The sequence below is a fragment of the Pyxicephalus adspersus genome, chromosome 12 (genome assembly GCF_032062135.1).
Source record: "Pyxicephalus adspersus chromosome 12, UCB_Pads_2.0, whole genome shotgun sequence".
Lineage (NCBI taxonomy): Eukaryota > Metazoa > Chordata > Amphibia > Anura > Pyxicephalidae > Pyxicephalus > Pyxicephalus adspersus.
In genome coordinates, this window is record NC_092869.1 from 27,352,427 (window position 1) to 27,368,057 (window position 15,631).

Below are 15,631 nucleotides of genomic sequence, written 5' to 3' on the forward strand. Positions count from 1 at the left end.
AAACGAGTGACGTGCGTGCAAACAAAAGTGAGAAGCCTCCCAGCGTCATCTACCCCATTATTAAACAATAGCAGTCATTGGAGCACTGCTGTGGAGCAATCCAGCATCGTTTTTTTATTTCCGAACATCTAATGTACACAGTCCTAGATTTAGTGTGATAAAATGATACATTTTTAGGGGGGTAAAACAAACAAGGGATGTGTTTCTTATGGGACTGTACAACTAATGTTTTATTTTTTTTTTAATTTTTTTTAGCTATGGAGTGTTGTTGTGGGAACTCTTGACTGGTGAAGTACCATTCCGAGGTATTGATGGGCTGGCTGTGGCTTATGGTGTTGCTATGAATAAACTTTCCCTTCCAATTCCGTCAACCTGCCCGGAGCCCTTTGCCAGGCTAATGGAAGGTGAGAATTACTTCTTAGTCATACGTGGAGATGGTTAGATGTGATTTAGCAAGGTCTCTTTCCAATCGCACTATAGAAGAAGGTCTTTTTAAGATGCAAGATGGCACTAAGGGCATCATCTTCTATAAACAACATAAAGTGTTGCTTATAACAACTGCTTATGTTTTGCTTTTATTTTATTTTCTGCTATAACTTGTCAGATGAAATGTGCTCGCTGAGGGCATCATCCTTCTGTTGCTTCTCAGTCCATGTAAATTATGAAACTTTGTGTGAAATAGTTTTTAACTAACAAAAATGCTTTATACCCCTATGACCTGCAGTTTCTTTATTCCAAAATGGTCAGTAGGAATAAACATAGTTTGTACTGCCATTCAGAGAAAGTAATTATTTTTTGGATTTCTGGCAAGATATGTGAACTTTTAAATTAATTGCATGTTTTAATATCTTATTGGCTGTGTGTTAATGACTACATAGCACAGAAAGGGTCATTTCACTTGAAAATTATATTTTAATTATAGAAGGTGTCTCTGCCTAGCTTCTTTTTTTAGGGTTGTATACTCTTGCAGAGAAAGTTGCCATAGCTTACCTTCGAGATCTGAGTGGTTATGCTTATCTTTGGGTGTTTCAGCTTTACATGTTCCATCCATCATATAACATACTAATCCGTAAACTCAAGTGCAGAATTCTCTCCAATAGAGTCACAGATATCAAAGATATTTCCAGGTGGTTTAATGCCCCAGATCCTACCAAAATTGTAATATTTTTTTTGAGTGGACTGGTTAATAATAATGACTTATTTTTCAGATGAAGGGGATATACTTCAAAAAGCATAATTTGCTTTCTGTTCCGAATCTCAGTAGTTGGTTTAGTGGAGACATTTAGAATTTTACCAGCAAATATCTTTTTTTTTAATTTTTTTTTATTTTGCCTTTCAGATTGTTGGAACCCTGACCCTCACTGTCGCCCCTCATTTACCAACATCCTGTTCCAGCTGACCACTATTGAAGAATCAGGCTTCTTTGAGATGCCCAAAGACTCATTCCATTCTTTGCAGGAGGACTGGAAGCAGGAGATCCAGGAAATGTTTGACCAGCTCAGGGCCAAAGAAAAGGTTGGGTCCTAAATTTATTATAGTTGAAACCTATGCAGAATATCTTCTATAATAATCTTGCGTTTCACAGTTAGACTTGACCGGATTTTGTTTTCTTCCAGGGATGCTGCTGTTCTAATGTATGCAACTTAGTATTTACGCAATGCAGAGGTCCTATAGATGTAAATCCATGGTAGTTAGGTTGTTAAAAAAAAAAAAAAAAAAAAAAATTAAGTTAACATAATTTGCCCCTCCTATTTTACCCTTTAATCTTAAAACAGTATGTCAGTATGTATGACAAGTAAGCACTTGCTCTGCAAAAAGACACTTTGTGACCTGTATATAAAACAGTGAATCTTGACACTTACTAAAACATTCCCTAACGAAGAATACTGTCATTAAAACTCATGGTAAATTCACTGCTTTATAAATAGACTTCTGTAGATTGTCTCACTAACTTTACCAGAAAGTGACCTAATAATAGCATTTCATTTTGTTAAAGTGCATATATATCAAATGTGCATATAATGCATATATATCAAAAATGCAGTAAGGTGTCTGGCCCAAAAATATATTTTTTAGACTTCATCATGTATGTACTAGATGATGCTGGTTAGCTGAAAAGAATAAACCTGTTCTTTTTTAACACAGGAGTTGCGTAGTTGGGAGGAGGAATTGTCCAGGGCAGCTCTAGAGCAGAAAAACCACGAGGAACTTCTGCGCAGAAGAGAGCAAGAGCTGGCAGAGCGAGAGATAGATATCTTGGAGCGTGAACTCAACATCATCATTCACCAGCTCTGCCAAGAGAAGCCAAAGGTGAACAAACGCAAAGGAAAGTTCAAGAAGAGCCGACTTAAGCTAAAGGACGGCAATATCATAAGTTTGCCATCAGGTAGGTTCCTCATCCCAATGCAGGTCATATTTGCACTCTGGTATTAAAGTATTGAGTGGTAAGACCTGTATTTGAGTACATAGGGCATGTGTTGATATATAAGCTTGATTTAATTTGTCACAAAATTGAAGCTTCACTTGCTGATGGCTTTATCTCCTGTCTCCTACACACATGAGCAAGAATAGGAATTGTGTTTTGTTGATGTTCATTTCTCCTTCTCTGATGTGCTTTACAGATTTCCAACACAAGTTCACAGTACAGGCTTCCCCTACCATGGACAAAAGGAAAAGCTTAATCAGCACAAAGTTCAGCCCTCCCGCAAGTCCCACCATTATCCCTCGCCTCCGAGCCATTCACTGTAAGTACACTTAAATTTTACTTTTTAATGTCTTTATTGTGCCTCTACATATTGTATGGTGCCTCCACTTTGTGAGGGAGAGGGTGAAGGGGTAATCACAATTCAGTTTCTATGAGATATAGAAGGGTGTAGTAGGTGAGAAGAGTTTCTACACCAATTTCAGTTCCTGCCATTTATCATCCCAGTGCTGTTCACTTCTGGGTGGTTCAGGCCTGTTTCTTCCTGCAGCTTCAGCTTTAGCTTTCTAAATGGATTAGTATTTGGGTCCGTCACATAATTTAGAGAGCATGTGGAAGCCATGGGAGTTTATTACACTGGGATTTGCATAAATGCTAGATATATATTCCCTAAATTCCTGTGGCTCACCTTTTCCTAATGTAAACCCAAGGGCACTGCAGTCAACTTACGAATTTTAAACCCTATAAAGATGGGTGAACTTGCATTCACCAGACACTTCTGCATTGGCTGAATCTGAAAGTGTGCAGCGATGTAACTTTTAATCCAAGAGGAAAAAAAAAATAACCGTCAGGGTAAATTATGCAGACTTTATTTACTTTTAGCAGGGATGCTACTGAATAAATGGAAATAAATAGTTTTGTGTTGCTGATTTAAATACTTTATTGAAAGTAAAGCGGATAAATATTGTGTTTTCTGTAGGCAGAATGTGTGCCAGTGCAAGAGGTAGGAAAGCTGGGAATCTTAGTTCCGAACAGACAGGAGTGAAGCAAGTATAAGGCCATTTTTGGCCGTTAGTTTTATGACTGAAACATGGGAGTCAGACAAGACACCAGCAGAAGCTGGGACATAAAGTTTTACAGACATAGAAAAATGACCAGGTGGGCATTTTGGACCTAAACCCTCTAAAGGTACTGGAGGGTACTTGCCAGCTGCATATACGTCCTAGTCAATGGAAGTCACCATAAGATCTTTTAAATTGTTACCTTTTACCAAGAAAAATTTGTATTGGTTTACCATCAGCTGAATAAATCCTGGTGGCAGGCACATCACATGGTGGGACCATTGCTGCTTGATCATCTAGTCAAAGCTTCTGTCTTTTACAGATCACACTTATGTAAAAGGCAGGTAGCCAACTGCTGGTGGTTGGAGAAATCCCTCCTGGACTGCTGTCACTGAAACAGGTGTCACCATTGAAAGATTTTACTCTGTGACATAGATTGCTGAAAAACAGAGATCCTAGCTGCTCCTTACCTTTTTTTTCAAAATTTAAGTGACCGTTTTGGAAAAAGAAAAAATTATAACCCTACCCACTCGCCTTTATCACTGTCTCAGTTTACCTCTCTGCATCGGGTACATAGAAAAATCAAGCAAGGTCATCTTTAAATTATGTAAGGGATTATTTTAGTGACCTGATTGCTATTTGGTAATCTAGTACAGCTGTTTTCTGTGTTTTCTGAAATAGCTGAACAGTCCTGATGTCTCTTTCTTGCAGCAGAAGATGTGTACATTGTTTACGTAGTAAACATGTACAAAAATATATTTTTTTTCTAGTTTAATTGGTTTTCTAATTGTTTCACAGTTTCTCCTACCGTAACAGAGACTGTAATTATAGCAGGCAGCCATGTCTACTTGGCACTCCCTCTTCCTACAGTTTGCATACTGCACATTTTTTTTTCTTTCATTGTGCGATATCTGTTTACCACATTTCGTGCACCTAAAAGCATCATCTCGTTATTTTATGGTTAAATCTTGATCTTTTAAAGTATACTGCAATGTTTTTTGCAAATCTTGTCGCAAATTTGAAATTTGTTGTTTTATGTACCTAATTTATGTATTGGCAGCTTTAAGTTAGCCAACTATCTGACTGGGATATTTTGTTACTAGAATCCCAGAGAATGTAAAACAATCTAACCACAGTCGCACAATGGTTAAATCAGGGCTTTGCTGCAATGGAGAAATTATGATAATACATCTCCTTATGTTTGTAAGCAGTTTGGGACACTTCTGGGATCAGTTTGTTCTTCAATGACTTCATTAAACCGGCACTTGACTTTCTGATTCAAGATGCTTTTGCATTCTCTTTGGCTTGTATGGGTATGCAATATTCACAAAGTCATGTTGGCACAAAACCCTTTAGGTAGTATTGAAGGTCTGCAGACTTATAACCCATGAATATTCTGCCTGAGGTGGATGCTTGCAGTATATTTTATTAAAACTGAACCAGTACCTTTTACATGGTAATATCGTAAGACAAACCTTCCTATTATAATACAACAATTCTGTTTAGTAACCCCAGGGGACTGTAACAAGACAAGAAACTGGAGCACCAGTGGCCAGAAAGATGAAAGTGAAGATGATGAGAAGAAAGATACAAAGAAGAAAGGTCGCTCTTGGGCACCAACTACGTTGTGCAGTAAAGATTCTGGTTCTGGGGAGGATAGGTGAGTGTTAACATTATAAATGGGAAAACATGTGAGAACAAATAAACATTTATTACAGGGGAACATCTAGGACCTTTATAGTCTGGTTAAGTGACTAGGTTGAAATTTCATCTCTTGGGTTTACACATTTATACGTCCTATATTTCTCAGTCATACGCATTTATGTATCCGTAGCTAATTTCTCCATAGACTTATTTCTAATTGGTATAATTTGTACTCTCAGTTTGAACCAGATAAAGAAAAACACAGCAGGAGGTAGTACTATATGACAAAAATGACATGCAATGTCTCTTTTGTCAAAAAACACCCCCTGCTCTTGGTGGCTCTCGAGGTACTCAACCACATCGGCGAGGTCCTCGGTGAACTGGGCTGGGTGTGGGTGAGCCTCCTCCTTCCCCTGCCGTTTCATGGACAAGTCTGTGTCTACTGCAGGGCTTTGGGGTGTTTGCTCTTCCCCTTCTTGTAGACACTGGGGGTGTCCCCCTGTGGGTGGGGGGGATTGGTCTGTGGGACTGGGTTGGGGGGTGGGTGGGGGAGGGGTTTGGGCCTGGGGTTCTGGGGCGGTGTGGGCAGACTGTGTGTCCATGGGTTGGGGGGGAGCCTGGGGCTCCGGGTGGCCTGGAGGGGGGCTGGTTTTGGTTGGGTGGGAGTTCTGGGAGGGAGACCTGGGCCTGTGGGGAGGGGGATTGGGCCTGGACTGCGGGTGGGGAGGAGGTGGGACGGTTCCTGGGGGTGGGTTGGGGCTTGGGGACAGGTCTAGTGGACCTGGGGGAGGATTTCGGCCTGGTGGCCGGGTTGAGGGCCTGGGTGGTGGGGGGCTGGAGGTAGAGGGTCCCAGGGGAGCAGGTGGGGGAGCGGGTTTCTGGACAGTTCAGAGCCTGCATAAAGAGACAGAGCAATTCTTACCTACAAGGCCGGCTGCCCCGCACCTTCTGCAGGGTCGTGGCTTGTCCTCGTAGTGCAGGATCCCTGGGCATGGGCTGAGGTTGATGCACTGTGGCAAGTGCAGGAGGTCCCCTGTGGTGGTGTCTCTCCTCAGCTTGCATGTCAGGCCCCGTTTTCTGGTCTAGAAGCAATTTGCGTCCAGGATACGAGTTGGTTCCTTAAGCATAGAGCAGAACCTCTTCAGGAAAGTGGCGATGTCCTGTCCTGGTACATGAGGGCTGTGCGTTTACACCGTGACCCGCCTTTTGTCGCTTAGAATGGGAGGGTTGGCAACAAAGTTGCCGAAAGGGGATCCAGGTTCTGCAGCCTTCACTTTCTCCCAGTACCAAGAGGTAGTACTATTTGACAAAAATGACATGCAATGTCTATTTTGTCAAAAAACACCCCCTGCTCCTGGTGGCTTTTTGTTTTACCTCAAGTGAATGCGCCGTGTAGATTAGAGCTTGGCTCCGGAGGTGTGTGGTGTTGCCGTACACAGAGCCAAATTCTGGGGATAATGGGCACACACAGCGGTTACACCATTCAATCAGTAGGGAGGATAGCCGTTTTCACGAAAGTCTGCTGTGGAGCCAGAGATCAAGATGGCAGCTCCCATTCCTGCAGTGATGACAGGTCCTGAACTTAACATCACTGCAGGGTGAGAGCACAAGGTAAGTATGTGCTATAATAATCTGTAGTGGGAGGTAAAAGGGGATAGGTTGTAATACTTTTACCTCACATCTTACCAACCTACCTATGAGGCTTGTGTACAGTAACCTACCAGGGCAGCCTTTACCTACTGTGACTCATTGGATGGTATGCAGTGGGGGTGGGGCAGGTTGTAATCTACACTTACCTCACATCCTACCAACCTACCTATGAGGCTTGTGTATACATTATACCTATCTGCTTAGTTACATTTACCATTATAGGGATACAACTATACATATTAAACCTATACACTTATACATATTATACCTATACACTTAACATTATACTTTATATACACTACAATTAACATTATATACTGCTTGGTACATTTGCCTCACATCCTATCAACCTACCTATGAGGCTTGTGTACATTATACCTATCTGCTTTACTACCCTTACCTCACATCCTACCAACCTGCCTATGAGGCTTGTGTACCTTCCTGCTTGCAGCCAGCCAGGCAACGCAGCCATTGAAATCCCATATTTCCACATGCAACAATACCAGATGTTCTTCCTCCAATCCATCCCATCCAATGCTCCACACTCGGCCATGCAAACCCCAACAGATAATAATACGCGAACAGTATTTATACCACTAAAGCCTCACTAACAAAAGAAAAAAAATAATTAGGTAAGCAAATAACTGTGATTACATTGTACATTAGCCATAAGCGCTTGTAATATGCAAATTTTTCTTGAAATGAGCAACGTGATTGGTTGAATAAACAGCACAGGATCAGGCAGATTGATTTTCCCAAATTCAATTTTGAAATGTCATCTATGCATATTTGTAGAGCTGGGTGTATGTAAAGCGACATCTTTATTAATGTAATGATGAAATAAAAGGTTCATTCATTAATGTTACAACCCCCCAGGGATTAACTGCCAACAGCTATTGGAGAGCTATGGGAGATGCTCAGCTATGGGGTCCTTTATGGCTGTCCAACTGCATGAGTTGTCCTTGGAATGCATGCAGGGTCCCCAAGGGGATGTCTGACCGACCTATAAATATTATGGTACCTTCCTGGTGAAGTAACGTGTCACTGTCACTATGGAACCTTGTACTGGTGAATCTCCCTGCCATGTCCCTGAGAGTTGTGGTGAATGCCACTGGGAATATCTGCCTAATATTAGCACTGCCATGTAATCAATGTGGTCCAGGCCCATTGCAATACAAGAAAACGGCTGCCAAGGCAACAAAGTCCTCCGGACCTTGGTGGCCATTTTCTTGTTGAGCAGCAGGTTTAGTGCTAAAACAGCTAGCCAATCAGAATTCTGCAATCACATGGTTGTTAGGGTCTATCAGGCAGCCATCTTCTGTTAGACCAGCAAGTTAAGAATGGTAAACCCTCCCCCTCAACAACAAACTTGTGAGCCCCCGATCATGTGCAGACCTAAAGCCAGCCTTGTATTAGGTAGCCTGGCATGCACAGCACTCCATGAAGCAGGAATCGCTTCTTCTCTATACCCAACATTATAATATATATATATATATATATATATATATATATATATATATATATATATATATATATATATATATATTACTTTTTGCAATGTTGCTCTGATCCTCGGCCTTTAAGACCTTTGGAATTACTGACCCAGGATTTTTTTTATTATTAATATTAGTATTAGTATAAAACACCATCATATAATGCAGCGCTGTACAAAGTCTATAGTCATGACACTAACTGTCCCTCCAAGGGGCTCAGAATCTAATATCCCTACCATCGTCATATGTCTTTATTACAGTCTAAGGTAAATTTTGGAGAGAAGCCAACTAACCTAACTGCATGTTTTTGGGATGTGGTAGGAAACTGGACTACCCAGAGGAATCCCCACGCAGACACAGGGAGAACCTGCAAACTCTATGCAGATAGTGCCCTGGCTGAGATTCGAATCTGGGACCCAGCACTGCAAAGTGCCGGTGTTCTAACAAAAAAAATCTACCTGTGAAATAAATCTACCAGGGGGCGTGTACAAATGGGTGTGTACAATGAGGTCATCGTCAGGAAAATTTCACTGCTTTGTTTGTGTACGAATGCTGCATGTCATGTATTGCAGTCTTTTATCTCCCCCCCAGTACAAACCTCCATATCTCCTGAACAATATGTCCTACCGACCTGAAATTTTCGGGATACACCGGGGACCCTCTTAGCAAGCAGTTTCCTCAAATTTCTTTTAAACTTTTAAAATATGGGGGAAATATTTATAAAAACTAGTGAAAATTGAACACCAGGGTTCCAGTTTTAAAAGTGAGTGTGTCTAGAAGCCCTAAATTAAAAATGTAAATTATGGACCCCTGGGGCGAGGAGGCGCGAACCCCAAGTTTTTTCCTACCTGTCACAAAACTAGAAATGTACACTACCCTGTCCCCTTCCCACTTTGAACCCTAATTTCTCTGGATTGGGGAGATGTACAAAACCAAAAATGTAGGTGCAAGTGGGGGACACCTGTAGCTAACACCCCCTAAAATTTCATCGATGGGCCATCGTCAGAACATAAAAAACTGTGCCCAGCAAAAAAAAATCTACCCTGTTGCACATTGCTGGAGGCTTCTAGCACCTGAACCCCAATTTCTCAGAAGTATGGGGGGGGGGGGGGGGTACAACTAAACAAAATTAGAGGTGCAAGTGGGGGACACCTATAGCTAATGCCCCCCTAACATGGCTAAAACCACACTCTGGTGGTTAGCGTCAATGTCGTCGTTAGAGGCATGGGGCCTGCCCTGATAAGGAGCTCCCAGATGGCAGTCTGTCCCGCTGGTCGGAGCAGGGAACCCTTGGTCTGGCCATCAGGTCTTGACAGGCGACCGAATATCGCTTAGTGATGTCCCCCTGGAGTGGCGAACCAGGGGTACCCTAAAATCACTTTGGGAGTGGTGAACCCACTATTGATTTTTAAGTACTCAGGCACGTTAGTTGCTGATTTAGCACTTTTTCCGCTTTTATTCTGCATTAGCTGCGGCTAGTGCAGATGGCCAATTTTTTATCCTTGCCCAGTGTGTTATGCACTGAGCACTTATTTTAATGTATTTTTGTGTTATGTCCCTGTCACTGGTGTGGTATTTGTTTGCTAGTCCTTATGGGCTAGCCCTGGAGTCTTTGGGAGTGCTTTGGCCTTTTGGTCAGGTACTCTCCCTTACTGAGAGTCTCTCTTCGGGAGAGCTCCCAGCCTAGTGTCTGTTGGGATTGCTTATGCTGTCCCATAGAGAACAGAACCTGCCTGACTTCGGTCAGACAGGCTAGTAGGCCCATTTCAGCTTCGGCTGGATGGTCTTAGTACCCAGCCCCCGTCAGGAGCTTTGTGCCCCGGGGGTCTGGGGAATCTGGGTGGCCCTTCCTCTTTAGAGGAGGAATCACAATAGTACCCCAGTGCACTGTTTTTGTGTGGTGTTTTTGCACTATCACTTTTTTTTTCGAGCGCAGGGTTTTTGTTTAGTGGATCACGTCTACGCGATATATATATATATATATATATATATATTAATTATCATTTAGTGTAAAGTGCTGCGTAATATGCTGAGGCTATATAAATCCTGTTTTAGGGACAGTGACCCCTTGTGGTCTAATTCATAGTGTACCATGTATTTTGCTGGGGTTTATCAAGTAATAACAAATACATTCATTTATGCTTTAAAGTAAAATTTGCAATTTTATTGTGTTAATTAAAGATTCTGCTTTCTGAATCTCATGTGCACAAATGGTTTTACATGTTGTTGACTATGTTATTATTTTAATATACTTTATCACCTTCAGGGGAAAACTTTGCAGGAAACACATCAGGCAGATCAACGCTTAATTAGAAACTTTAAGAGCAGAATTTAATTGAAAATTAGTGCTGCATATTCAGAGCATATGTAAATAATTCTATTTTTCCTTTAAAACTGCAGGGTTTCAGTGGAAAGCTCAAAGTCTTGTTCATCAAATACATCAAACCATGGGAAGCTTATCAAAACCTCAACTGCACCTGTATTTACCACTGTGACTGAGACAGGTAAGCCAGATAAATTGGATTCAGCCGTGTGTTTCAAACCTCTATTGGCAGTACATTGACACTAGTATGATAAGCCTACAGTGTGTAGCTAGGTTTAGGGAAAGATATAAAACCTTTTTTGTGGTTAGTGAAAATTTCCTTTAGTGCTTGCAGGAGATAGACATTTTTTTATATTATGGATGGCTATATATATATACTCACACTATTTTGTGCTTATGTTATTATTCAACGTTTTGTGACAAGAGCCTAGTTAAAACTTAGATGCTCAGACCAAATTTAGCAGTGCCATCCAGTAGCTCCTTCCAATATGCATCCAATAACTTTAAGCTAATTTAAGATCATTTCATTTCTAAACTAATCCCCCAATATAGTTTATTAATAAAAACTGCATACTGGACAAAAATGTTTAAAAAATAATTTTTACTAAAGACATATATAATTTTATTATATGTATTTAAGCTCAAAACCAAATATGTTTTATATTTCAGCCTTTTTCAGTCATTAGATGTATTGGACTGCATTAGATGTCTTTTATCAGGCTCCCTTTCTATGGTCACTCTCCTCTATTTGAGTACAAGCATCTAGACCAGTCACCATCTCTATTGTGTAGGGAAAAAGGATTTGTGGTTCTCAAAAGAAAGCTCGGAAAGCTGAGTACAGTTAGGTCCATAAATGTTTGGGCAGAGACAACTTTTTTCTAATTTTGGTTCTGTAGGTTACTACAAATAATTTTAAATGAAACAACTCCGATGCAGTTGAATTGCACACTTTCAGGTTTTAATTCAGTGGGTTGAACAAAAAGATTGCATAAAATGTGAGGAACTAAAGCCTTTTTAAAAAAAAAAAAACAATTAAAAAAAAAAACACTTCATTTCAGGGGCTCAAAAGTAATTGGACAAATTAAAAAGCTGAAAATAAAATGCTCATCTCTTATACTTGGTTAAAAACCCTTTGCTGGCAATGACAGCCTGTAGTCTTGAACTCACGGACACCTTTTAAATGCTCTGCCGGGCCTTTACAGCAGCGGCTTTCAGTTGCTGTTTGTTTGTTGGCCTTTCTGTCCGAAGTTTAGTCTTCAAGAAGTGAAATGCATGCTCAATTGGGTTCAGATAAGGTGACTGACTTGGCCATTCAAGAATATTCCACTTCTTTGCTGCAACTCCTGGGTTGCTTTGGCTGTATGTTTTGGGTCATTGTTCATCTGTATTTTGAAATGCCTTCCAATCAAACTCCATTTAGCTGGATTTGTGCAGACAGTATTTCTCTTCTGTCCTGTGTCACATCATGGATAAACACTAGTGTCCCAGTGCCACTGGCAGCCATGCACGTCCAAGCTATCACACTGCCTCCACCATGTTTTACAGATGCTGTGGTATGCTTTAGATCATGAGCTATTCCACGCCTTCTCCATACTTTTTTCTTGCCATCATTCTGGTAAACGTTGATCTTGGTTTCATCTCTCCAAAGAAAGTTTTTCCAGAACTGTGCTGGCTTTTTTGATGTGTTTGAGCAAAGCCCAATCTAGCCTTTCTATTCTTGAGGCTTATGAGTGGCTTGCACCTTTGCATTGCACCTACTGTATTTACTTTCATGCAGTCTTCTCTTTATGGTAGACTTGGATATCGATAAGCCTACTTCCCGGAGAGTGTTGTTCACTTGCTTGGCTGTTGTGAAGGGGTTTCTCTTCACCATGGAAATAATTCTGCGATCATCCACCACTGTTGTCTTCCGTGGACGTCCAGGTCTTTTGGCGTTGCTGAGTTCAGCAGTGCTTTGTTTCTTTCTCACGATGTACCAAACTGTAGATTTTGCCACTCCTAATATTGTTGCAATTTCTCAGATGGATCTTTTCTGTTTTTGCAGCTTAAGGGTGGCACCCCCCCCCCCCCGAATCAACTGCGGGCCTTTTATCTGCCTAATTGATAATGACATAACAACGGAATTGCCCACACCAGCCCATGAAATAGCCTTTGAGTCGATTGTCCAATTACTTTTGAGCCCCTGAAATGAAGTGATTGTGTAAAAAAAAAAAAAAAAAAAAAAAAAGGCTTTACATTTTTATGCAAGCTTTTTGTTCAACCCACTGAACCCAACCCAACTTCATTTAAAATTAATTCTGGTAATGTACAGAACCATAATTAGAAAAAAAGTTGTCTGTCCAAATATTTATGAACCTAACTGTATATTGTTTTCGATTTCAGTTAAAGGGACGTTGCAAGGACTCCAGAAATGTAGCAGAATATACAGTTACAAATGAAAACTAATGCAGCCACAACATATAAGAGCTAATAAGTTGCAAAATACTATTATTTTGTTTGGGCTTTACATAAAGTGCCAGCCAGTTTTCAATGTTCCTTCCTTGCATCTAAGTCAGAGGTATTTTTTTTTAATGCAAGTTAATTATGTAATTAGGAGGTTTAGCTCTCATAATGATCACATTACAAGAAACTAATTGGGGAGATCATTTCTTTGACTGACAGCACATTCTCAAAGCTCTGAGCTTAAACTGCTGCAAGGCTTCCAGTTCCAAATAGGAATTTTGACTGGGAATGTACAATAAAGTTTGCTTGGGAATGAGGTATTACCCTTTAACATGATCCTAACCTCAAGGAATCAGGAAGGATTTTTTTCCCCTGTTGAAGCAAATTGGTTTTTTTTGCCTTCCTCTGGATCAACTATGTCCATAGGGTTTTATATGTAGGATATGTTTATTTTCCTAGGGGTTGAACTTGATGGACCTAAGTATTTTTTTTAACCTGACTTACTATGTAGCTATGTAACCTGGCCTAAAATGGACCCAAGACATAAACTGATCTGAAGTGAGTGTAGATTACCATATTTTTCCCCATTTTCATGTCATTATTATAACCCAAGTGGTAGGTGGTTTATTGCCAAAATAAGGTTTTGCTGAAAAGCTTGGCTTTGTTGCATCTTCATCAGTAAATTTAATAGGGATGTTCTAAAGTGGTTACACACTTGGAGCTGCTTTCTTTCTTTGAGGGGTAGATAAAAGTACAATGCAGATTTCCTTCATGGACCTTCTACCATTTGTAATGCTTGTAGAAAGTAATCATACCTGAGAGTTTGTATACATAGGCCAGTTTACTAAAGAATTTTAAATATATAGGAAACCAATGGCTGATTTTAGCTTGAAGTAGGAGTCTTCTAATAAATCAAGTATTTTGACCCTGTAAGGGAAACCTGTTAGAAGTATGTGCTACAAAGTTGTTGACTTTTTTTTTTAAACCATAACTGGCTAGATCTTTTCTACTTGCCTTTCTGCTTTGGCCTGTTTTTATTGAAGATGTTTCCTTTCTTCGAACAGATGCTGAGAATGCTGCTGACCCTTTTGTGAATCAGGTGGATGTCAAAGATTCCCAAACGCCCACCCCAAACAAATCCTACCTCTGCATACCATTCCATAAAGGAGAAGATTTGGAGGGTCATTTTAGTGATACAAGTGACAATCCCACACCAGTGAACTCTGCTACAAGCACTCCACAGCTTACTCCTACCAATAGCCTCAAGCGTGGCTCTCAGCACAAGAGATGCTCAATGGTTCTCTTGGGTTGTGGAGCCCTCCTTGCCACTGTAGGGCTTGGATTTGACCTTCTGGAGGCTGGCAAATGTAATTTAGGTCAAGAAGAACCTGAACCAAAGGAGGAGAAAAAGAAGAAAGAAAGTCTCTTCCAACGTGCTGCCCGTCCAAGAAGAAGCACTAGCCCACCATCTAGAAAGCTTTTTCGGAAAGAGGATTCACCATCTCACCCAGCCGAACCAACAACTTCTATCACAATGCAGTCCCTGTCTTCCATATCTGAATGTAACTCCACCCGTTCACTTCTACGTTCAGATAGTGATGAGATAGTGGTATACGAGATGCCCACTTCTCCAGTCGAAGAACCGGCACCAGTCGTCTCCAATCCACTGGTTAATGTTCGGGTGGAGACATTCAAGCGAGCTCCCAATCAGTCCCTTACTCCAACCCATGTAACTCTAAACTCTCGAGCTCAGCAGGAACACAGAAGGACTCCCTCTGATGGTGCCATTAAGGTCCCAGTCATTGCTAATGGGACTTCTTCTAATAATTGCTTAGTAAACTCTGCTGGTTCAAGTAAGTTATTGTAATTCAGGTATATTAAATTGCTTTTTTGAGGATTATTTATTGCACTATAAGTAGTATTTTTGCGTACTTGTGTAACTATTGCATCATGCTTTAGAGACCAAAATTAATTATTTGTAGTTCTTAGGTACAAGGTTACGGTATTCATGTGTAAAATAAAAGCTTACATTTATATGGTTTGTAAGCACTTAAGGGGACAAATGTAAGAGATAAAAAGTAATTTTCCCTGCAGTCATTACTGCAGTGTATTTTTTTTTTTTTTTTTTGCTTTGGATTGCTAAGTATTAATTCTCTTTATAGAAAGACATAGAGATTGCCATGGTTTACTTTTCATTTTTTTGCAAATTCTGACCTTTTAAACCTTAGATGTTGGTCAGTACTGACTGCCTACATGTCTACATTTTCTAAGAATGCAAGTTCAAGGTAGTGAGGTTCAAGGTAGTGATTGAAACTCCCTCCTTCCATTGCCATTATTAGTTCTTAGTATGTGTAAATGATACCTGTAAAGAAAAACGATTTTAGACTTAGATCGCTCCAGTTTTGGCCATTGCTAGTGATGACATTGCCACCCTTTCATGGACATTCTTGGGCAATACAGAGGAGGTCAGGTCTCAAGAGAAGACCTTCCAGTCCATTGAGAAGGGCTGTACTAATGGTATCTGGGTAATGCTGTACTGTTCTTGATTATACTGAAAGGAGTATATCCTTACCTAAGCAGCTTGGGAGAAAAGGGG

At 40.6% G+C, this 15,631-nt stretch overlaps 1 protein-coding gene across 2 annotated transcripts in view; it reads left to right on the forward strand.

The window, feature by feature from the left end:
• MAP3K9 (mitogen-activated protein kinase kinase kinase 9) overlaps positions 1-15,631 on the forward strand; it is a 58,421-nt gene that overhangs the window by 31,538 nt on the left and 11,252 nt on the right. For both annotated transcript variants that reach the window (XR_011923106.1, XM_072428848.1), the window contains exons 4-10: positions 256-404; positions 1,340-1,515; positions 2,146-2,386; positions 2,622-2,744; positions 4,990-5,143; positions 10,671-10,774; positions 14,100-14,888. Coding sequence is in view for 1 of the 2 variants with exons in the window: in XM_072428848.1 (XP_072284949.1) it covers positions 256-404; positions 1,340-1,515; positions 2,146-2,386; positions 2,622-2,744; positions 4,990-5,143; positions 10,671-10,774; positions 14,100-14,888 (1,736 nt within the window). In the remaining variant the exon portion in view is untranslated. The remainder of the gene's footprint in view (positions 1-255; positions 405-1,339; positions 1,516-2,145; positions 2,387-2,621; positions 2,745-4,989; positions 5,144-10,670; positions 10,775-14,099; positions 14,889-15,631) is intronic.